Genomic DNA, 24,867 nt, shown 5'->3' with positions numbered 1-24,867 from the left:
ATTTTCTGGCGGTTGGACTAGTCTTTAAGCACTCCGGACTCAAATCAGATATCCTCCTTTACTGTAACCTGAAACAACTTTTTGGCCAGTGTTTCCTACACTGGGTGGTGGGTGGGCTGAATTGGCCTCGCTGAAGGAGGTGGGTTTATCCAACACCTCATGGAGATAAAGGGGAACTTTGACAGAAAAGTCCCCCTTTCTCCTGGTGTGTGTGTGTGTGTGTGTGTGTGTGTGTGTGTGTGTGTAGTCTGATGGACTAGAAGTTTAGCACAAACTGATTTCAAGTTGAATGGGATAGGGCTGTTTGCTGCAAGGAGCTGAAACCTAACTGAGATTAATCTTAGGAAAAAGAGGCATGAGAAGGTGTTGATATCCCCATGGTAAAAACAGGTCTTCCTTTAGCTCCGGTTTTTTGGTATGTCCCAGTTGGTCTGTGGAGAAACACTGGCCTGGCATCTCTGTTTCAGTTCCCCACATCTGGCTAGGAGCTTGTGGCCCACAGAAGGAATGTGGCCAGTCCAAGATGGGGGAGGGTGGGGACTCTTGATGAAGGGCGGCCTCAGATCAGCACGGTCTCCAGATAAAACAGGACCGCTGCCTCTCATTCCCAGGGTAGACTCACCGGTGTTCTCTGCAGACGTTCTGATGTCTGCCAGGATGAACTGGCACACAACCTAGGCATCTTACTCAACCATCACTGCACTCACGGCCAGCTCTCCTTAGAGGATGTGCTGACATCCTTGCCCACGGTCCCAGGTGGCACACCGGCCTTTCTTCTCAGATCCTTTTGCTTCACTAGTTTGGCTTCCGTGAGGTCTGAATCCAGCGCTTCAAGGTCCCACAGGTGTTCAGAATGTGGGTATGTAGCCTTTGTGCTTACAGTCATTCGAGAGGGCCCTTGTTCAGATTATGCAGCAGAGGAAATGACTTTTTAGTGTAGTTCTTCTTTAAACCTCTGAATAGGTCAGTGAGAAAGACTAGCTTTATTTTTATTTTCAAAAAATTGATTACTCAGTTAGTTTATTACCTATCATTTATCCATCTATGTATCCATCCATCATCTATCTATGTATCTGTCTATGTATCTATGTATCTATCTATGTATTTATCTATGTATCTATCTATGTACCTACCTATATGTCTATGTATCTATGTATCTATGTATCTGTCTATCTAGGTATCTATGTATCTATGTATCTATCTGTCTGTCTATCTATCTATCTATCTATCTGTCTGTCTATCTGTCTGTCTGTCTATCTATCTATGTATCTATGTGTACCTACCATGGCATAGCATCGTTGTCAGAGACACCTTATGGGTGTACCTCCTCCTACCACATGTGTCCTGTGGATTGAACTCCGGTCCTCGGGCTTGGTGGCAAGCACCTTTATTCACTGAGCCAGCTCACCAGCTCTGCATGAGTCCCTTGAGGTTTGTTTTATGGCTTAGCACATGCTGTATCCTAGAGACTGTTCATAGAAGCCTCAGGCTAGTAAGGAGCTGGGTTTTTTGTTTTTGTTTTTGTTTTGTTTTGTTGTTGTTGTATTTTTGCTTGTTGTCTGTGTTGTCTGTGTGTGTGCATGTATATGTGTATGTGTGTGCAAATGCATATGGAGCTCAGAAGTTGGTGTCAGGTGCCTCCTTTGACCTGATATATTGAAGCAGGGTGTTTGCTGAAGCCAGCAGTCACCAGTTCAGCTAGTGGGGCTAGCTGGCTTGCCCTTGGGATGCAGGGATGCAGGGATGCAGGGATGCAGGGATGCAGGGATGCAGCTCCACCCCTCAAGTGCTGGAATTTCAGATGGGCTGCTGTGTCATCCAGATTTAATTCTTTACACTTGCGTGGCTTTCCCCACCGAGCCATCTCGTCCGTCTTCTCATCAAGTTTTTAACCCTTTTTAATTTTTCCTTTTTCTTTTTCCCCAGTGGAACTAGAGGTTAGATTTAGAGTGTATGCATGCTAGGCTCATGCTGTACCACTGAATACCACGAACTATGAGCCTCTCTATGTTGAGATTGCTAATTTTGAACTCTCTCTGTAGCTCAAGTCAGGCCTTGTGGTTCCTATCATCCTGTCTCAACTTCCTGAGTAGCTGAGATTATTATCCAGGCCTGGCTTAAAGACATATTCTTATATTTGCTTTCTCTGTTTGAAAAAAGAGATAGATAGATAGATAGAACAGAGAGACAGAGAGAAACAGAGGAAGACAGCACCGGCCTTCTGAAAATAACACTGCTTTAGCTAAATTTTAAATTCCTTTTAATTTTTTTTAAGATTTATTTATTTATTATATGTAAGTACACTGTAGCTGTCTTCAGACACTTCAGAAGAGGGCATAAGATCTTGTTACAGATGGTTGTGAGCCACCATGTGGTTGCTGGGATTTGAACTCCGGACCTTCGGAAGAGCAGTCGGGTGCTCTTACCCACTGAGCCATCTCACCAGCCCTCCTTTTAATTTTTAGAATCTCATTCTTTTGTGACTGGTTGATACTGGTGTTCCATTTATGATAATGATATCAAACTTTCTAGAAAAAAATGTTAGCACCGGCTTATGTTTATGACATCTACAGGGGAAAAATTTTAAGGAACCTATTGAAAAGTTCTTATATGTAATAAATAGGCTCTGCAACATTGTAGGTTACAAGACACAGAAAACTCAATTACATTTCTGTTTATTAATAGTGGAGAATACAGAACTGAAAAAAAAAAAAACCACAATACCTTTTACAGTTGTTCCAGAAAAATTAAATACTAGCTATGTACAGGACCTGTGTGCTAAAAATTATAAAATGCTTGTGAAAAAAAAAATCAATTAAGATGGGCAAATGAAGAAACATGACTGTGTTTATCCATCTAACGAAGCAACCAGACACCAGGGCTTCTATCACACAGAGCTGGAATTTGTGTTCACACCAAATCCATGCATGAATACTTATGGACTTTGGGCAACATCCCCAAACTGTAATGAGCCCTATGTCATCGAGCAACCGACTGGCTAAACGGATAGATTGTGATATACTTACTCCATGGACTGCTGCTTAGATATACAAGCAAACAGTCTGCCAGTTGGATGAGCCTTCAGGGGCATTGCGCTGAGTGAATAAAGCTACGTGCAAGCTCTTCATCACTATAACAAATTCCTGACGTAATTCAGTTTACAGAAAGAAAGGGTTCATTTTAACCCAAACCTCGGGGTTTCCAGTGTGTGATTGGTTGGACCCCGTTGCTTTGGGCCTGTGATGGTTCATAATAGTCAGAGTTTGTGGCAAATTAACATGTTCACTTCATGGATAGGGATGAAAAGACCCAAGCTTCGTAATTCTCTTCAAAGGCTTGTGAGTAATGACCTACAGTCTCTCATGAGGCCTCACCTCAAGAGCTGACACCATCTCCAGAATCAGTAATGTGGGCCTTGGTGGCTAATACAAGGGCCTCCTTTGAGAGACATTTCAAATCCAGGCCACAGCAGAATCCAGTTCCAAAGTTTCACTATGTGTGATGTTTCACTATGTGTGATGCGATTTGTAACATTTTAAATAAAAACACCGTAGAACTAGAGAATGGCATTAGGAGTGGTTGCCTGAGGTTATGTTTGGGGGCAATGCATAAGAGGGAATTTCCGTGGTTGTAAAAGGACCATCTCAGCGAGAGCTGCTCATGAACCTAAACAGAAGGCACAACAGTACAGAGCTCAATACACACACTGCTGTGTGACACTGTTCCCGAGGAATCTTAAACACTCCGCACAGGGAACTGAGGGCAGGCCAAAGTAACAATACCACCAAATCCAACTTGATGAAGCAACGAGTTTATTGGGGCTACTTACATGAGTAGGGCTGAGGGGTTAATTACAGAGGCAGGGATGACTCAAAGGCAGTGTTCTCACAAAAGCCCACACAGCATGAGTGATGGCTCATGAAAGCTCGAGACTGGGAGCACACTGTGAGACTTGCAGGCAGCTTAGGTCAAATCATCTAATCCAGGCAGCTTGGCTGCTCTGAGGTCCCTCACATGTCCTTACTACCGTTGGGGGAAGGACAGGCTTTGTGCCTTTATTTAGTTTCAGGGACTTTCTGAGATTTATGAGTTGTTTGCTTCCTGAGTCTTAAAAGAACCTCCTTTCAAGGTGAAATATTTCAACTTGGAGGAAATGGATACAAATGAGAGACTATCAATAGGCCCTGGAAATCCAATTTAGAACGTGACGTCAGTGTTAAATCTTGTTTGCAATATTATGGGATAGTCTGCAAAATGTGACTAAAGAAACCTAGATTATTATTTATTTTGAAATGGGGTCTCATGTAGCCTAGGCTCTACATGGCATCCTGCCTCTGTCTCCTCAGTGCTGAGGTGATAGGTTATGTACCACCAAATTCGTTTATTTTGCTTGGCTTTTCTTTTTCCCTTCACTTTATTTGTTTACTTAGAGTCCAGGGCAAGAAAGCATGTCTGGAGGTCAGAGGACAGCCTGAGGGAGTTGGTTCTCTCCTTCCTCCTTGTGAGCTCCAGAGGTGGAGTTCAGATCACCAAGCTTGGCCGCAATCACCTTAACCCACCGAGCCATCTTGCTGCCCACCCTCTCCCCCATAATAGAAGTTCACATGTAGCTCAGGATGGCCTTGAACTTGTAATCCTTCTGACTACTGACCAGTGCTGCTGGGAATGCAGATGTTTACCGCTATGACTGCCTTCTTAAGGTAGTGATGGCTGTGTGTGTGTGAGGCCAGACATCGAGACTGAGGGTCTTCCTTGGTTGCTCACTAACTTGTCTTTCAACAATTTGGATGGGCTTGGATCTTCCTCTCTCTCTGCCTTCCAGTGCTGGACTTAGAGATACACACTATTTTTTTTTTTTTAAACATAGGTGTGGGGATCCAAACACAGGTCCTTGATCCTGTGCAGCAAATCTTTACTGACTGAACCATCTCTCACTGCCTAAGAGTGTTGTTTCTTTTTCTTTTTTAATTTTTTAAAAAGATTTATTTATTTATTATAAGTACACTGTAGCTATCTTCAGACACACCAGAAGAGGGCGTCAGATCTCATTATAGATGGTTGTGAGCCACCATGGGGTGGCTGGGATTTGAACCTCAGGATCTTAACCGCTGAGCCATCTCTCCAGTCCGGGGTTGCTGTTTCTTATAAATGCTTGTGAATCTAAAATTATATCCATGAAAATTTCAGTAAATAGAATTTACTGAATTTAGATGGGGAAAAGGTTAGAATAGCGGTAAATGAATACATATGCATATCACGCACACATCATTTATATATACAGCCAAACCTCTGAAGAGAGTTGTATGTGACTGATGTTTTGCCAGCATACTGTGTGAAATGATTAATTTGATCATACCGACATACATAGGATACAAAAGAAATACAAGATGATGCTATTAAAAGCTGTCACTTAAAGCATTTTCCTAGCATATTTGAGGCCCAGCATTTAATCTTCAGATACACACACACACACACACACACACACACACACACACACAAGCAGGCATGCACCACTACCATCAAAGAAAAAAAAATAACTCTAAAAGAAGAAAGGAGAAGCCTGCTGTATTGGTCTCTGTCCAGAGTACGTGTGTCTTCCAGAGACAGAAATAGAAATAGTCTGGCAAGTGACAGGGCCTGTGAACCTAGTGGGCATCCGCCTGTGGAGAGCTCTCTGTGGCAGGAGAATCAAGCAGTTGGTCAGCCAATCTGGCTGCTCCAGGTTCTGCCTTCTGGCATGACTCTTTCAGGGAGGGAGCCAAATCTCTAGGTCCCAGACCTTATTCCGAGCCTGCCCTCATTTTACTCTAATCCCAAAGTGCTTTGCTCTTTCATTATTTCCGGAAAGCTGGGTATTTCGTTGGGAGTTGCAGAAGGACAGTGTATAGAGCTTCTGTCTGTCTGTCTATGTTTCTGTCTCTCTGTCTTTCTCTCTGTCTGTCCCTGTGTGTGTGTATAAATGATCTAATGATCTCATCTAACAGACATTGGTGGTGTAAGCTTGTCCGCCCTTAAGAGGAGCTGTGCACAGCATGTTTTGAGAGTCTGCTGGGACGGAAGCAGATTTAGCCTGCGTCTGGCCGACCATATGAGGCATCAGGAGTGGCGGTCTGGGCATAAGAGACCACAGTTCCCATGTCGGTGTATCTCTTGAGTATATGTGGGCAAGACAGAGGACAAGGAGAGGTTACATAGCCCTTGTCCAAATTGCCTAGGACTGGGACACTTGGGAGTTCAGATTTCAGAATTATTTTCATATACATAAAGTGCTATAGTGGAATTGGAACCTAAATCTAAACATATATACCTCACAAACACAGCCAGAAAGTAATTTTATATAACATTATAACTTTGTTTTTGTCCATAAAGTTTTATAGTGTTGGATTTCCTACTTATCACATTGGTGTCCAAAAAAAGCTTCTGAGTTCTGGGCTTTGGGGGTGTTCGGCCTAGGGGTGCTCATCCTGTGCATTCAACAGGGTGAGAGGCCCAGGCAATTCAGGAGATCCAGCCTAGCTCCCAGTCTTACTGAGAGATTTCCCTAACTCGCCTGGAGTAACTGATGTAAACAAAAACCTCCCTGTACCAAGGGGCGGGAAGAATGTAAGAGCAGCAGTGACCCAGTGAGAAATTTGGGTTACAGGTATGGTGTCACAGTGACATTTGTACTCACAGTAGCTACTGAACTAAATTGGGGAAGGATGGAAGAGTCCCTGCCCCAAAGCAGTGGAGGGCTGGTAGAGGAAGGGAAGTGTTGTCTTCTGTGATGTAGCCACTAGAGAGGTCATTTGGGATCTAGTGGATAGCCTCACACCCATCCCCATACGGGTGAGCCCACTGAAACCCAGTGAGCCACGGAGAAAAAGAAAATGACATTAAAGGAGCTCGGAGACTTGAAGACTCTGTAAGAGGAAGGGGGTGGCTGCGAGGGGTGTGGGAAGGGAAGAGAGGGTGGAGCCATGGGGGATGATCGGAATTCTTCCTCTACATGTGTGGAGCTGCCAAAGAATAAACTCATTTTAAAAGCTCTCCCTCTGCTGACACTGATGACCAAGCTAGAAGAATAGGTAACCTCTCTCACCCTGAAGCACGCAGCCTGGCTGTGGGAAGACGGGCCCGGGAGCTCGCAGGCATTCTGTGGGCATCACGCCCCTGCCTTTATGCCCACCACTAACCTTGAGGAGATCTGGCCCTGATCCTGGAACCTAGTTGCTTCTCCCACCCTCTGATTTTGTGCGTACAAGGCCATTAGACCAGGTTTATTAGACCAAGGGTTATCAGTGTGACATTACACAATAGTGATGTGGAGAACAAGAACTAGGGGAACAAAGGGGCCCTTCTTCTTAGGTGCTGAGTAAGGAGCTTGAGGGGGACCTTGCTGTCACTGACCTCCCTGGCCAGGATTTCTATCATCTCCCCATCCATGGGAACAGCAGTGCGACAGGCATGCTGCCTTTTCTGTGGCGTGATGGTCTTTAAGCTTCACAGTAGCGTGCTGGCCTCTGAGGGGAGCCGTGAGAGAGAGAGAGACCCTTGGGGTGGCTACAGTGGGTCAGGAATCTGTGAAGGGAGCGGAGGCTGTTCACTAAGGACAGCATTGTGAGGAAGAAGCATTTTGGTAGGAAGAAAGAAACTGGCTTGGTCAGTTCTCAGTCATCCAGTTACAAATAGGTTTGTTTGTCACAAGAGGTGATGGTTTTCTGTGTAGCAAAGTACTGTGGGAACTGTGAGAAAGGCTCAGAGAGCTGTTTGGGGAGAGGAGAGGAGGTAGAGAAGTAACTTAAGAGCAACACAAGACTGCGTTTACTCCTGACTCATCCTTTCCCTCACGGCAGTACAAGCAGTACAAGGGCATAGTCCAGAGCAGACAGAAGAAAAGCCAGGGTAACGTGTGGTAGACAGGGCTGTGTCGGGGTGTATCTCGGAAGGATTCTGATGGGTGACTCCTGTCAGAGGACGGTAGCAAAGGATGATCTGGGTAAGAGGAAATGTCAGGAGTAGAAATTTCCCTATGGGTGCCAGAGATGGGGATGAGCTTGACTTGTGTCCTGGGAGAAGGGTCACGAAGAAAGAACATCAATGTGAATATGGTGCCCTGTGGGGAGGGGAAGACGGACAGTGTCTGGGGAGTGCACTGAGGGGCTAAGCCTTTGATGCTGAGTCAGCATGGCTCCTGCCCTGTTTCTTAGACCTGCAGCAGCCATGGTGAAGCATCCGGGACACTGTTCCTCTCCTGACCTACACTAACATCAGCCTCCTCCTCCTCTTCCTCCCCCTCCTCCTCCTCCTCCTCCTCCTCCTCCTCCTCCTCCTCCTCGCTGTGCCACAGCAAACGCTGCCAGGCCAAGAATGAAAACCAGTTTGCCAACCTTGAGGTCAACTACGAGAGGAGTGCGTTGGGCCCCTGAGTAGGCTTTCAGTGACCAAAGCTTCCTGTGAAGTCAAGAGCTACAAAAGGGAACTTCCTGTATCCTAGAACTCCCCCAAAGGGCCACACTAACTAGGGCAGCAAAACACCCAAAGCTCAGTCATTTTATATTTTAATAAAGCTGACATTTCTAGAGGATTTAAGATATGCTCAGAATAGGTGGTTCTTATTACCACATGCCCTCTGTTCTCTTTAAAGTATAGTAAGTAAACATTTTTCTAAAATAATTTTATTTACATATATTTGTATTTATCATAAAATATTTTGCTAAAAATTAAAATGTCTGACTTCTTACATGCAACTTTAACAGCTTCCCTAGTCATGAATGGGTGAATGGATGTGTGTGTGTGTGTGTGTGTGTGTGTGTATATTATATATATATATATATTCACATACACATACACACCCCACAAGTTTTTTATGAGCAAACCAATAAACAGAAGTTGAAATCCTAGCTAACAAAAATTTAATGTATTCTAAATGCTAAAAGCACAAAGCACAAAACCAAAACAATCAATCAAAATACACACACACACACACCAAAAAATCAGCCATGTGGCAAGCCTTAAAGCTGACAGCACTCTGTTCACGGGGAAGGATGAGACATGGTGACATAGTGGCTTGTGCTGCTGTAGAGTACGTTCTGTGCTCAGGATGCCCATAGTCCGGCCTCTACTGATACTGTTCCTGAAACAGGAAGGAAGTAGCTGACGTGCAGCTCCCAGCCAGCTCAGAGAACACATCTGGAATCTCTTTCTTCAGTTTTAGAGTATTCTTAAAGCAGAGTCTATAAAACACTGGTGTGTGCTTAAGGGAGGATGTGGCTAAAAAGCATGAACTGCTGAGTCACCCTGTCAAACAGACTTCTTCTCCGGCTCCAGCTGCTTCTCTCTGCTGTCCTGACTTTAAGGAGAACCACACTTTGTTTTCCTCATGCTCTCAACATCTGGGTTTAGTGTCTGTATTTCTCAGCCAACAATTGTTTAGAGTTTGCCCTCTTTTGAGTTTTGTGTGAATGGAATAGTGTTGTGTCATGTGATGACTGGTTTCCAGTTCAACATCACCTTGTGAGAATCGCCCAGTGAAGACACACACGCCAGCTGCTGTCTGGTGTCTGAACGTGGGTCTGTTTTATGTGCTGATGGGCACTTGGGTCCTCCCTGAGGCGGGTTGTTTTGAACGTTGGTTGGATAGCCTCATTCACGTCTCCCAGGGCTTAAGATGTTTCTAGGCTGCAGAATGTGGCAGTTTAATTGTTGGCTCGTAAGATGTGTGCGTGCTCAGTTTTACGAGGTGATGCTAGTGTTTTCCAGGGTGAGCACCAGCAGCATGTGCGACTGCTTGTCCTCTCATTGTGGCTGGGTCTTGTGAGGCTTCAAGGTATGCAGAGTTATCTGAGAGTAACTTCAGTTTACACTTCCTTTGTTACCACCGAGTGGGCAACCTTTCATGTGTCTGCTGGCCACTAAAGTCTGCTCTTGTGTGAAATGTCTCTTCAAATCATTACCAGGTTTCTTATTTCGTGGTTACTTTTAATCAAATAAGATTGTGATTTTTTTTTTTTTTTAGTCAACTAAGCTGGACCCTTGGGGCTCTCAGAGTCTGAATCCCCAACCAAAGAACATACACAGGCTAGACCTAGGCCTCCCTGCACGTATGTAGCAGATGTGCAGCTTGGTCTTCATGTAGGTCCTGAAGAACTGGAGTGGGGGCTGTCCCAAAAGTTGTTGCCTGAACGTGGGTTATGTTCCTCTAACTGGGCTGCCTTATCTGGCCTAAGTGGGAGAGGGCCTGCCTAACCTCGCAGAAGTGCCAGGGTCGGGGGATAACTGTTGGGGGGATCCCACACCACTCAGAGGAGAAGGGGAGAGGGGATGTGAGAAGGATTGTGTGAGAGGGTGATGTGCTCTGTAATCTTTAACTAGTATTTTTGGTCCCAGAGAAGTTGTAACAGTCTGGCTAAGAATCTGTAATGGTCTAGTGGACTAGGTTTCTTTTATACTCTGTTAGAAAACAATCATTTGTTTTGGGGTTTTTTGTTTGTTTGTTTTTGTTTTTTCCCCAAACTATTCCAGTTTCAGCCACTCGGAGTCATTCCCTGTTGGTTCTTGTGTCTTGGTGGACACCTTGCACAGTAAGTTGCTCTCGGCTTGTCTTATATGTGTTTTTCTCCAAAAAGCCCTGATTTCTTATATTAGAAAACAGTATTCAACCCCATAAGCTGGAATTCATGTGTGCTTAGTGCTGTAGGGTATCGTTGCCTTTCAGCCCGTTCAACGAACAAGTCTAGGAAATACATCAATGTCTGCTTACTGAAGATAAAATACCTTCGTGTTGTTGCCCCGGACTCTAATTTAGAACCTGGCTTCATGCTGGCCTTGAAGTGGAAAGAATGTTTCAGAACTGCGGGGCTATTGAGCAGAGTCCCCCAGCTTTTGTTTCAAATACTTTGTTTCCTCCTATTGATGCCTGGGAGTTTGAAAGATTATAATGTAACTTCTGCTGGGAGCTAAAATGTCCTTAGTGCTAAATTCATTTTTCTTCTTCTTCTTTTCTTTTTGTTTTTTGTTTTTTTGTTTTGTTTTGTTTTGTTTTTCGAGACAGGGTTTCTCTGTATAGCTCTGGCTGTCCTGGAACTCACTTTGTAGACCAGGCTGGCCTCGAACTCAGAAATCCACCTGCTTCTGCCTCCCAAGTGCTGGGATTAAAGGCGTGCACCACCACGCCCGGCTCATTTTTCTTTTTTTAAGATTTGTTCATTTTAATTGTGTGGTGTTATACCCATATGTATGTATGTATGTATGTGTACTGCATCTGTGTCTCTGCCCATGAAGTCAGAAGAGGCATCAGATCTCCTGGAGCTGAAGTTACTAATGGTTGGTGAGCCACCATGTGGGTGCTGGGAACTGAACCCAAATCCTTTCCATGAGCTGGAAGTGTTCTTAGCCACTGAGATATCTCTCCATGATAAATTCTTGATGGCAGGTGTTTTTGTTTTTGTTTTTGTTTTTTTAACTTGTATTTTCTCTGTCTGCTTCTCATCTGGTCAGCAGGCTAAAAACAAAATATAAATATATAACATCATATATTAATATACAACATAATTACTATATAAAATTAATATATTAATAATATGCAATATGTTAATTATATGTGATACAAGGTGGTATGTGTGTATTTATGTGTGTATGGCGTGGGTTCAGATACTGCTCTGTTCTTGCCCATATGAGTCTCTCCCTGAACCCAGAGCTCACCATTTTGGCCATGTTAGCTAGCTGGCAAACCCCAGCCATCTATCTACCTGTCTCTCTGTGTCCACCCTCTAGAGTCGGGAGTTTCAGGTACACCCCACAAGTGCTTTTTTTGTAAGCAATGGTTCCACAGACTCAAGTTCTCATACTCAAGACAGCAAGCGCAGGCATTGTGGCCACTGAGCTATCTCCCCAGTCCTTGAAAACAAGTTCATCCTCCTCATCGCCAGCCTACACTGGATGCTCACTGTGTACTAGACACAGTTATCAGTAGGTGTGATAATCTTCATAACCCTACATGAACAAAAGGCTCCATGTGATGAGGTGAAACGCAGCCTGGGGAAGGAGCTCACCCCAGGCCCTGAGCTGGCAGGGCAGGGAAAACCAGATCCAGGGTGAGGAATGATAGCCAAGCTACTGAGAGGGAAGAGTTTGGCTTGATTAAATCCAGACTCTGGTCCTCACACTTCTCCCTGGTAGTTCTCCAGCCTCTTCAGGATCAGGCGGAATTAAGAGAGCCCCCCCCCCTTTTTTTTCAGTCTTTCTTCTATTCCAAATTCTAATATTCTTCATGAGAAACCATTCATTTAAGTCTGTGGCCAAAAACCTGACACTGCCTGCTTGAATTTGACACTAGGGATTTGGCCCCAGGTGAATAGCTTTTCCTGTCAATGTTATTAAGCAGGGCAGACCTCCTGGGAACAGGAATTCTCCCCAGGGAACCCATGTGAAGTGCTATAACTGGAAAGGCTTACTTAGATCCGTGTAACTGTCCAATTAGGTGTTTACATTGAAGGTGGCAATTATTCTTCCTTTTTCAAAAAGAAGTTGGTTTGAGTTTTAGTTCCTCCCTCAGGTAAATCGATCTGAGTGTCCATAAGAGCTGAGGGTTGTGCTTCTTTTAGCATTGTCAAAGTGGCTTTGCATGTGTGTTACAAAACATTTATTTATTTATTCATTTGTTTAATTTATACAAGTACACTGTAGCTGTCTTCAGACACAGCAGAAGAGGGCGTCTGATCCCATGACAGATGGCCATGAGCCACCATGTGGTTGCTGGGGAATTGAACTCAGGACCTCTGGAAGAGCAGTCAGTGCTCCTAACCACTGAGCCATCTCGCCAGCCCTACGCAGACATTTCTGATGTTCGGAAAGCATCCACATTAATGGGAGTATTACTCTGGTGGTGCTTGAAGGAATGGGGAGATGTGAGAATCTGTTTCCTGGCAAGCATAGCGTCTGCAACCCCCCCCCCCCCACACACACACACAGCCTTCCTCTGCTTCATTTGATGGGATGTTGGGAATGATTTCTGCTGCTTTTGGCTGGAGTACTTTAAACATGGGATGGTTTTGATGCAATAGCCCCACTAGGCAAATAACAGGCATTTCCTGTTCACCACTGATATGCTATTGGAGGCAAGTTGGCCTTCCTTTGTATTTTACATTTATTTATCGTGTGTGTGCATGTATGTATGCACTTAGACACATATGCAAATACCACAGCACATGTGTGGAACTGAGAGAAAAACCTAAGGGAACCTGTTACCTTCTTCCACTAGGTGGGTACCAGCGCCTGAACTCAAGGTGTCAGGCTTGGCGGCAAATAGCTCAGCCTGCTCAGCCACCTGTGGGGTCCTTGGTTGGTCTTTTAAAGCTGGATTGTGGACCAGCTAGTAGAGAAAATCAAAACACAGTGGACGATATTTAAATGAAATGCTAACTACTATATTCTAGGAAGGAATAGGAGGCAAAATGCTTAGTTCTTGTGAATACAGAGTTTACGGGCTCTCACGGACATGGTAGACATCACTGGATCAGTGTGAGGAAGAGTTCCCACCTGAGGAAGAGTTCCCACCTGAGGAAGAGTTCCCACCTGAGGAAGAGTTCCCACCTGAGGAAGAGTTCCCACCTGCTGTTTTGTTTTGTTTCGTCCCTACCTCGGACCAGAGTCCGAGCAGTGGCTGATTTATCACAAGTGACCTCCAAACTCCTGATCTCATAGTGCCATGTTGTAGACAGAGTCTAAGATACACAGCACAAGGGGTGCTTTAGACACCCCCCCAACCCCCCAGGATGACTCCCCCAGCTTCCAAACACATAAGGAGTTGCTAGGAAGCAAGCTACTGTGCTGAATTCTGGGGCTTAGCCAGGAGATACTCTGAGTCTGGAGATCCGGGATATGGGGCTCTTTGTGTCTCATAAGCTCAGAATATGCATCGGTGTCAGTAGGAATTTGGGAGAGGGGCCTGGGTGCTCTTGTCCCACCTCCTAGTTTTTAGCATGAAGATGTTCTACTTTTCTGAGCAAATGACAGTTTTTCCACTCCTGCTCCAAAGTGCCTGTCTCAGAAGACACAGTTGGTTTCCTTGGCTCGCTTGCTCGCTCTCTCTCTCTCTCTCTCTCTCTCTCTCTCTCTCTCAATACTTAACTCACGCTCTGTCTATGGGATGAACAAATACTGTGATGTCCATCCTCGTGGGAATTTTCTTTCACCGTTTGAAGGAGTGGGAAAACCAAGGTTACTTCCTGATTAGAATAGGCGGTCTGATCTTGTAACTTTACACAAATAACTGGTGAGAACCAGTGGAAACCCTTCTCTTCATTGTGACAGCAACGTGTGGTTAAAATACCTAGTATTCCATTTTTGTATAGATGTAATATTCTAACTTTTGAAAATGTGAATCTTAGGAATGAATTCAGGCAAGAACTGAGCTGGCCTCAACAGATAAAACTTTACAACACTACTGCAGGAGATAAACAAAGACTTAAATTAAAATAATGCATAGGTTTTCCTTAGGGAGGATGCATCAGTATTGTAAAGTTGTCAGTTTGCTTGAAGTTAACCCAGAATTCACTAAGGTATCAGCTATCAAAATACTCACACAAGAGCAATTTCAGAGGGCAGTCCTAAGACTTGTCTAGAAACAACGGACAGACAAAAGGTTCTATTTGGTTGGGCCAAGGTCACCAATCCCAGCAAATACCAATGTGTAATCTTCAGTAAGGGTCAGAGCCATGGAGAGAAGACAAACAGGCAGCAGAGAGCCAGGGAGTGAGGTGAAATATGTAAGAATATCTGATTTAATCCTGAAACTGATATTGAAAAACTGTGTAAAAAAAAAAAGAGTCTTCAATAAATAGTGTTGGGGTAACTACCTAGTTGTGAGAGAAATGAGAGAAGATAAAAGAAAAATAGAATAAATATTTCAATAGAAAATAATAAACCATAGCCAGGTGGTGGTGGTAATGGCACATGCCTTTAATCCCAGCACTTGGGAGGCAGAGGCAGAACTCCGTGAGTTCGAGGCCAGCCTGGTTTTATGTTTCAGTATGGCCAGGGTTATATACAGAGAGACCCTGTCTTGAAAAACAAACGTTAGGGGGAAATGGGGCTAGAGAAGTGGCTCAGCAGTTGAGCACTGCCTGCTCTTCCAGAGGACCCAGGTTCAATTCCCAATACCCAGCATGGTGGCTCCAGGGAGCTAATGCTCTTTTATGGCATCCATGGGCACTGCATGCAAGTGATGCATGTAAAACACACACACACACACACACATACACACACACACACTCTTTAAAAAAATGGAACTAAAGTGAGTTACTTAAGCTATATGAAACTATACTTAAGTTATATGAAACACAGAAGACAGAGAGGAAAGACTGCCCATGCTAGAGGTGGAAGGCTCAGTGGTTTAGAGCCCTGGCTGCTCTTCCAGAGGACCTGGGCTCTGTTCTCTTCATCCACACCAAGAAGCTCACAGTCTTCTGCTCCAGGGAACCTGCACTCATGCACTGCGCAGAATATCCTCAGGTACGCATACATACACATAAATCAACAGTTCTTTAAAAGAGACTGACCACGTACAGTTTTTCCACCAGAAAAATGCCACGAGGAAGCTCGAAAGACAAGTGACATGTTGAAAAAAAAAGACATGGGAAACATTTGACAGGAGGCCGGGTTTTCTAATGTGTCAAGGACACTTACCAAGAGGAAAAAAACAACACCAATAATAAGCTAAGCAGGGACGATGCATAAGAATATCACAGAGGGCTGGAGAGATGGCTCAGCGGTTAAGAGTGCCGACTGCTCTTCCAGAGGTCCTGAGTTCAATCCCCAGCAACCACATGGTGTCTTACAGCCATGTATAATAATGGGTTTCAGTGCCCTCTTCTGCTGTGTCTGAAGAGAGCCACAGTATACTCGTGGAAAATTATTTGCCATCTGTGAATAAAGAAAATACTCAGAATTAATGTAAGGTTTCTTTAATACCGGAAAATCATACAAAATATGATAGCTTTACTCTTGGGGCCACTTACTGAAATGAACGTTTGTCGTGGGTGATTAACACAGCTGGTTAATCACCACACTCCTACTTGTCAGTGGAACACTGGCCTCTGAGATGTTTGAATCCTATCCTCTAAAATTCTGTAAGACTACGGTGCCATGTTGTCATTGCTGCTGAGACAGCTTTGTGCATACTTATTCAAGAGGCGCTGATCTAAGGATGTGAGCATTTTGCAGCACCAGGGTTCTTGGCAGGGACCCTGAGAAGTCGAGTCAAATGAAGGATGCAGAATCAAGATGGCAGGGGAGTGGAGGCAGACGGGCAGCCACCCCTCACTCCTTGAGCGCTGCTTGGTGCCTGGGCCTGTTCACCCTCCTCTGGCTACTTTTCTGGGCCTCAGCAATCACTTCTCCCTAAAACCAGTGGTGGTAATGCTGCACTTCATGGAGGGAGAGAGGTCCAGTCAGTGGAGGACAGATCCTGGGAACTATACCTCCCGCAGACCCCTCAGGAGGACACACTGTTCTAGTTGAGACCCCCTGGTGTTGAGAAGACCCTTGGAAACTTGACTAGTCCTGAAGTTAGAGTCAGCTGCCGTGTTGCTGGGTAACACCCTTACACAACAAAACAAAGACCCCCCTGTTGGGCAGTGCAGGCATGTTGAAATTCTAGAGCCCAGGAGGAACACTGTGTCCTGATCTCCCTCCCCTGCTGAGAAGTCTTCCAACACAAGCGCACCAACTCAGGGCTTTCTGCCTGAGTCCAGGAGACACAGAACTGGCTGCTGTCCAGAGCTTGATAAGACCCAGGCTGATACTTTCCAGAGCTTGGGCCTTGAGGAGTCTCCCTTTGGAGTTACCTTCACCTCGGAAACCTCTTCCCAGTCCTCTGGGAAGGGTGGGCCAACTTGGTGTCTCTCTGAGTTTCCAGTTGACCTCAGCACTAACCACACTTCCTGTTTGGTTTGAATGGCCCGTCCTGACTTCCTCCTCTTTCTGGGGATAGCAACCGAGCTGATTTGTCATCTAGCATAGCAAGTAAGCCACTGACCACTTCTGAGATAACACACACTGTCTACCCGACATAGTTCTGTCAGGCCCTTGTGCAACTGCAGGCAAAAATCACCTGAAGATTTCTTAAGATGCAAAGGGATTTTTTTATTTCCTTTAAAATAAGCATTTATATCTCTGATTTCTTCTTTCTCTAGGCATCTTTGTTGATTTGTTGTTTATTTGTTTGAGACTGGGACTCGCTTAGCCAAGGCTAGACTCTTGACCTTTCTGGCTTTATTTTGTTCTTAAATCTTCTTTTGTCAGACATTACACTTATAGTACCTGATTCTGGGGTGTCAGACAGAAGGATTGACAATAACTAAAAGCAAGCCTCATATGGCCTACATTATCAGTTCCAGGCTAGCCTGGGCTATAGGCCCAGAGCCTATCTAAAAAACTAATGGGGGAAAAATAACTATCAATGGCCTTTATAGTGTAAGTATTTCAGGCTCCCACTTAAAGAAGCCTAGTGAAAAGATAATTTGATTGCAGTGACTATGAACAAGACATTCCTTCTCCACATCTGGTTACTCAGAGACAGAAAGAACTGTGCCAGAACCGCTGCTGTCCGAAATGGACTGGGTCCTGCCACCCATTACTCACTGTTGGGGAAGAAGTCGGAGCTGAGTGGAGGTGAGTCCCATGCTCTCTCCAGCTTAGGGGCTCGCTGTGCTCAGCAGTGGGTCAGCCGAGCTCCTGGCCCATTCTGATCACAAGTGACAAGAGATTTGTCCGGAAATTCAGATCCGACCACTAGGTAGTTACCATCTAAAGAAGCAAAGAAGTAAGGAATGTCAGAAGCCAGCTGTGCCAGATGAGCCACTGGAAGCACAGCCTTTTTCCATCTGTGCCAGCTGTGCCACTGGAAGTGTAGCCTCTGCCAGCTGTGCCAGCTGTGTCATTGGAAGTGAAGCCTCTGTCAGCTGTGCCAGCTGTGTCATTGGAAGTATAGCCTCTGCCAGCTGTGCCAGATGCACCATTGGATGCACAGCCTCTACCAGCTGTGCCAGATGCGCCACTGGATTCACGGCCTCTGCCTTTTCTACCTTTTCAGCCCTGCCTATTTCCTACTGGTCCACGAAGGCTAGAACCTGGCCCTAGCTCCGAGTTCCAGTCTTCCTCCTGACCACTCAGCCAGCCTATAGCTGGACAGCCCAGCTGTTTTAAAAGGTGTGGACTTAGAACAGTCTCTTCTGAACCCGAGTAGTGCTGACACTGAAGGGACATACAGAATACGGTCAGCTTGGAAAGAGGACGAAGGAGGGATCCCCATCTATACTTTCCAGCTTGTAACTTCTTTGTGGTTCTGTGTGTAGCATGGCCCAGACGTTCTGTGGGTAGTCTGTACCATCGAAGCTGACTGCCTCGTGTCTGCACTTTGACCTGGGCTGTCTAGTCTCAGCTTAACAGCTTCAATTCCTTCCACAATGCCCAACATATAGCAGATACTCAATATTTGTTGAAGAGTATTCAAAACACTGGATATCGGGGTGGAGCATTGGCTCCATGGTTAAGGGTACTGGCCACTCTTCTCAAAGAAGAACATTCCCCAGCACCCATGTGGCAGCTCACAACCATCTGTAATTCCAGTTTTAGGGGCTCCATAGCCTGTTTCTGGCTCCTTGGGCTCCAGGCATGTGTGAGGTATATAGATATATGTCGCAGACCGGCCTCAGTCAGGCCCCTTCAATCCAAGGGAGAAATCAGTGTTCTGGACAGGTAGGTAAAGAGTTGGTGAGAAATGACAAACAAATACGGCCACAAGGGAGTGTGCTCTGAATGTAATTTGTCAAATAGAGCATCAACTTTTTATTTTTTTTTTTTTATTTTTTTTGGTTTTTCAAGACAGGGTTTCTCTGTATAGCCCTGGATGTCCTGAAACTCACTTTGCAGACCAGGCTGGCCTTGAACTCAGAAATCTGCCTGCTTCTGCCTCCCAAGTGCAGGGATTAAAGGCATGCACTACCATGCCCGGCTTAAGCATCAAACTTTTAATACAGAAGAAAATAGGGAAGTTAGGTGACACATCACATCGGCAAGGTACAATGAGGTTACCGGATGCTTAATGACTCTTACACAAAACAGAGGAATGTAAACACAAAGACTGGCAGGAACTGGGCAATAAAACAACTGAGACAAAGTCAGCTTTATCTAAGGTCAGCTATAGTCTTAGAAGCCAGGTGTGAGGTCTTTACACTCCTGGGGCAAGGGCTTCCACGCCCAAGTCATGGTTCTAATTAGGGAGTTCTGCTCTAGCTAACCTTCTCATGAATAATGCAATACTCTAAAACCATGGCCCGATCTTCTTCCCAAACCATTGTAAATTCCTGTATATGGGAGCAACTTGGCTTTTATTCTAAGTGATAGTGTGGGGGGACTTTTCTACTAATAAGTAATATAGTCTGCCATACATAACTATAATAAGAATTTTAAACTTACTTTGCTAAGCTTGCCCTGAGATTTCTAACTCTATGAAGTAGATAGTAAAGCCTGGTTTCTTTCACTATCTCTCTTACAATACTAGAGGCAATTTTGAATGTCACTGAATAGGCAACATTCCTACTGAATTCCAAGCCCNGGGTCAGCTCAAGGACTACCTAGGGCATTGGTGAAGACCAGGAAGCAAAGTTCAATTTTGCTTAGTTATTTGGCAAGTCATTGCTTGGAGGCACCTATGATAAAACAATACCAAAAGAAAGCACACAGATCCATTCGCCAGGACAAGTTTGGAGCATTCGTTATATGAGATGCTACAGTTCCAGGAGACTAAGTTTCGTGAACTTTTCGCCTCGGGACAGTGTCCAGGCTTTTGGCCTGTCACTCGGGTCACTACTGGAGTAGATGTAGCAGATATACATGTAGACCAAACACACACACACACACACACACACACACACACACAGAGAGTTAAATGAGCATATTATAGCCCTTCATAGTCATAATTAAAGAAGGCTGGTGTCAGCAACCTTCCAACCTGTGCCATGTGCCATGGTTTCTTCTGAAACACAGCCTGGGGGGAGTTCTTGCCTGTGCACCTATGTACATGACTAAGTATATTCTCACCTTGTCAGGCAGTAGTCGCACCATTCTGACCGACATCAACCAGACCAGAGCTGGTGAAGACTCTGCCCACCGAGGGACTCGACACCACACCATTAGGCCCTGTTTCAGACTCCACTGTGGGTCTCTAGTAACCCCCAAATTACCTACAGGTTTGCCCAGCAGACTGCAAATTATAGGGTTCTCGGGACCTCCCACGTGTTGCGTGTTAGAACGAACACGGAAAAGCATTTACTTAGAATTATAGTTCAGTTATAAAGGTTGCAAAGTCGGAACAGCCAAATGGAAGAGCTGCATAGGTCTGAGGGTTGGGGAGGGACTTCCAGCTCTCTTTGGGTGTACGGCTATGCTGGTAGCCATGTGTTGTTCATTAACATGAGGCTCTCCAGGTTGGTTTCTTGGATAACCAGCCCAATCCTGCCGCTGTCTCTAGGTTCCATGGCATCAAATTCTGTGTGGTCAACTGAAGAGAATCTTTTCATCACTTCCGTACTTGCCAATTTAGGGATCATTGTGTTGGAGACCCCAGTCAAAGACCGCATATGTACTTTTAACTTTTTAAAAATTAATTTATTTGTGTGTGTGTGTGTGTGTGTGTGTGTGTGGCTGTCTTACTTAGGGTTTCCATTGCTGTGAAGAGACACCATGACCAAGGTAACTCTTATAAACAACAACATTTAATTGGGGCTGGATTACAGGTTCAGTCCATTCTCATCAAGATCCGTGCTTGGCAGCATCCAGGCAGTCGTGGAGCTGGAGGAACTGAGAGTTCTACATCTGGTTCCGGAGGCAAACAAAAGACTAGCTTCCAGGCAGCTATTAGGGTCTTAAAGCCCACCCCCACAGTGACACACTTCCTCCAGCAAGGACACACCTACAAGGCCACACCTCCTAATAGTGCCACTTCCTGAGCCAAGCATATTCAAACCACCACACCCAGAGAAAAGCAAGTTTGAATCAGTCAGCTTGGACGAGTTTGAGCCAGAACAGTTGAGTTGAACCTGACAGCCAGAACTCAGAAAACACTAGAAAGGGGGTGAGCTTCACCCCTTATTCAGCAGAAACCTTCTAGGCCTAGATAAAATTAGACAGAGGCTAGAAGCTTCCAACACCAGGCCTGGATTAGCAGATGGAGGTGGTAAGCCTCTAAGATGACAGTTACTACAGGAGAATAAAAAGCTACATGAACAGTGTGCATGGGTGTTCATACACATTCCATAACGTGCATGTAGAGGGAACTGCTTCTCTATACTATGTAAGTTCTGGGGAGTGAACTTGGGCTTGGTGACAATCCCTTTTGTCCACCTATGTACTTTTTATTAAGCATGGTAATTAATGTATTCTTGCAGACTCCAATAGTGGCTGGTCCTTCATGTCTGTACTGGCAGGGCTTTCTCTGGCCTTCGAGACTCTGCAAACAACCACTTGTGTTGTGGAAGGGAAAAAGACTTCCAGAAGTTGGTCTTACCTCTCCATGGGTGTCGTGTGACTAACGCTCACACATCACACACACACACACACACACACACACACACGCACACACATAAATAAATAAATAAATAAATTTAATTTAATTAAATACAGGGTGGGTGTGTATCTCGGTGGTGAAGTCTAACATTAATGAGCACCATGGGCCCAGATATGCCCACATACATCAGCAAATCTAGTTTTAGAGATCTTGTAGGTTTTTTGAGACAGGGTTTCTCTGTGTAGTCCTCCTGGCCATCCTGGAACTCACTCTGTAGACCAGGCTAACCTCGAACTCACAGGAGATCTGCTTGCCTCTGCTTCAAGTACTGGAACTAAAGGTGTGCACCACCGCCTCCCGACTAGTTTTAGACATCTTCATTTGATTTCTTTTTCAATTCTATGATCAGTTAGCAGTCCCATACTCAAAAGGTTCAACAACCCACCAGCCAATCAGATTATACTTAGATCCAGAGAAAAGGAAATAAGATGTAAATAAATAAATAAATAATAAATGGGCAGACCGACAGCTGATTGGCTACTGCTCACATCTGTCTTAGTTGAACATGGCTCGGACGGTTTTGATTGGCTGAGACTCTGCTTCTTCCAAAGCCAGGCTACAAGCTTTACAAGGCAAGCCTGGCTGCAGTTCGATATCTCTGAACAAACTTAAGATGTATGAATGTCTAAAGATAACTGTAAGGGGAACATACTCTATTTTGACCAGAGCATGGAGTGTACCCCTTCCTCCATACAGTCTTGACTCATGTGATTTACAGTTTGAGATATTTTGAATGCACCACGTGAGTCTCGCCTGTGGTGGCGGTGATGATGACGGGAAGAAGAGCATGCCGGGTGGACGCTGGGTGGCTGCATTGTTAGGGGTCTTACAAGAAGAAAGTGGGATAGTGCAAGGGACCGGGGTGAAATTCTGCTTATACATCTCATCAAGTAAATGTCATTCCGGGCCAGTTCTTTACTGAATGAGATCCATTCAAGGTATGGAAGGAGTTCGGAGTGCGTCTTTCCTCACTTTCTCTTCTGGAAGTGGCTGCACTCGGCTTCCCATCCTCCTAGGTCAGATTGTGCCACACTCAGCAATTACCTTCGGCTTGCCTTAATCCTGCCAAAGCTTCTCCTGCCCGTGCCACAGTTGGACAAAAACAGAGTTGAGGAAGCATTGTTGCTATATGTGATCTTTCTGAGGCTTGTGTGCCAGGTGCCCGTAGTTGCCAGAGACCATCTGCGTCTTCTCCTTCTCTTCCCCTCCCCTCCTCCCCCTCCTCCTTCCATTCTCCCTCCTTCTCTCCCTCTCCCTCTCCCTCTCCCTCCTCCTCCTCCTCTTCCTCTTTTCCTTTTCGAGACAGGGTTTCTCTCTGTCGCCTTGGCTGTCCTGGAACTCACAGTATAGACCAGGCTGGCCTTGAACTCACAGAGAATCCACTTACTAGGATTAAAGTCATATGCTACTGTGCCTGATTAGAAACCAGCTTCTAAGACGCGCCCCTCCTAGATTTTCAGTGTTTGAGAGGTGATTGCGTTGTTATTCTACAGGAAAGCAAAGGTTTCCACAAGCGCTGCTTGTTGGGCCTCCTGAGTTTTCATGTTTCACCAACGAGCACTTACTCATTCCCTGTTTGACCTCTTTTCCAGGGAGGTGCCCCTGAAGGATGCTAAGGAATACGCTGAATCTATAGGTGCCATCGTGGTGGAGACAAGCGCGAAGAATGCCATTAATATCGAGGAGCTCTTTCAAGGAATCAGTAAGTGCCACGCTTGTTCAGTTTGGCTTGTTTTTTTTTGTTTGTTTGTTGGTTTATTTGTTCTGTATGTACTTGGTTTCTTGGTTTCAAGGCTGCCTGTTCTACATTGGACAACCAACAAATGGGCTTATCTTGGGGTGGGATTTTCCCTCCTGCAGACATCCTTATTAGAAGTTCCCTGCCTGGCTAGGACTGTTCGCTGCTACCGGTTGATGCTGCTGCTGCTCCAGTCTTGTTTAGGTGCCCATTTCACAGCGAGGCTACTTTGCCTCAGACTTCCTAAGTGCCCCTAATTCTGTGCCTCACTCTGTTCCTCCTGTTTTGTGGAGGAGTCTGTCACAGTGGTTGCAAGAACACAGCGTACACTTGGAATCATGTGCTCTGAGGCGCCGCATTCGGCATTGTGAAGGTGGAGACGAAGTAGGCGGTGGTGTGCTAGAAGTTCAGCCATTAAATCAAGTGACCCTAAGCAAACACAGTCAAGGGACCTTTGAATGATTTATTTTGCCACGTAATCACTCACCAAAAGATGTTCCCCTCACATGGGACCTGAAGTTGGGAACTGGGCAGAGGGTTCATCCGTGAGCTTTCTGTTATTCCTGTTCATGAGAGGTGACAGCGCTGGGTCAGGTTGTCCCTTTCCACTTCATTACCGTGTTTCCTGTGGCTGACTCGCCTCAGCTGTTCACCTCGGGTGGCTGTGCTGACACATCTGTCTGCAGCTGTTTAGTTCTAAGCACACCAGATGTCACCTTCATAAAAACTCTGGCCCTATGACTTACGTTCCAGCTTCCACCAGAAACGTGCCTGCTAACCATGGAGCTGAGCCAAGCCTTAGTTCGTCAGTCCATTATCAGAGACTGGGAGAAGCCTCCATATTCAGCTGAGGACTTTCTGGGGGCCCCCCTCCTCACCGTGGGAGGATCAGAACCCTTATCGGTTATCAGCTGTCCTCAGAAAACCTCAGCTCTGGGCAGTTCCAAAAGGCATGCGGTCCACATACTGGGATTCTGAGCCGGGGGTTGCTTTCAGTTGCATTTAAAGCTGGCGGTTCTCAGGTTCCAGCTATTTTACATTTCCCCTGGTTCCCATCCATTCCTTTTGGGTTCTGAGGACAGCAGAGAACCTTTGGCTTGCTTGCGTTGGCCTGAAGGAGAATTCATGGGCACTGGAGAACTCCGACCTGCATTACTTCTGCTGTGCACAGGTGTACAGTAGGATGCTCAGCCTCTCCCGACATCCCTGGGCCCTGTCACCATGGTGACTCTGCTGCTTCGCTTCCGTCCACCTCCCTCAGTGTTTCCCCCACCCCACCTCACCCCTGCTGATATTGACCTGTGCAATAGAGAAGCTGCAAGCTCACCGGGCTGAACGGTTAGTTGTAGCCAGCTCAGCCGTGACTTGGGGTTGGGCACCCATAGTCTCACATCTCAGCTGTTCTTGTGTAAGAACACATGCTCTCTGTGCTGTGTCACTCCCCAGAGACTCTGAGAAGTTTGATTGGAACTTACCACACTGAGCCCTTTATTACCTTAGAGTAAGCCGAGGTAATCTTATC

The 24,867-nt window shown here is 45.5% G+C and overlaps 1 protein-coding gene across 1 annotated transcript in view; it reads left to right on the top strand.

Moving 5' to 3' along the window:
• Positions 1 to 24,867, top strand: part of Rab31 (RAB31, member RAS oncogene family) — a 112,469-nt gene that overhangs the window by 75,541 nt on the left and 12,061 nt on the right. Inside the window, exon 6 of the mRNA XM_021217767.2 lies at positions 23,200 to 23,309. Within this exon, the coding sequence (XP_021073426.1) occupies positions 23,200 to 23,309 (110 nt within the window). The remainder of the gene's footprint in view (positions 1 to 23,199; positions 23,310 to 24,867) is intronic.

This window comes from Mus pahari, chromosome 18 (genome assembly GCF_900095145.1).
Source record: "Mus pahari chromosome 18, PAHARI_EIJ_v1.1, whole genome shotgun sequence".
Lineage (NCBI taxonomy): Eukaryota > Metazoa > Chordata > Mammalia > Rodentia > Muridae > Mus > Mus pahari.
This window is presented reverse-complemented; position numbering and strand designations above follow the sequence as displayed.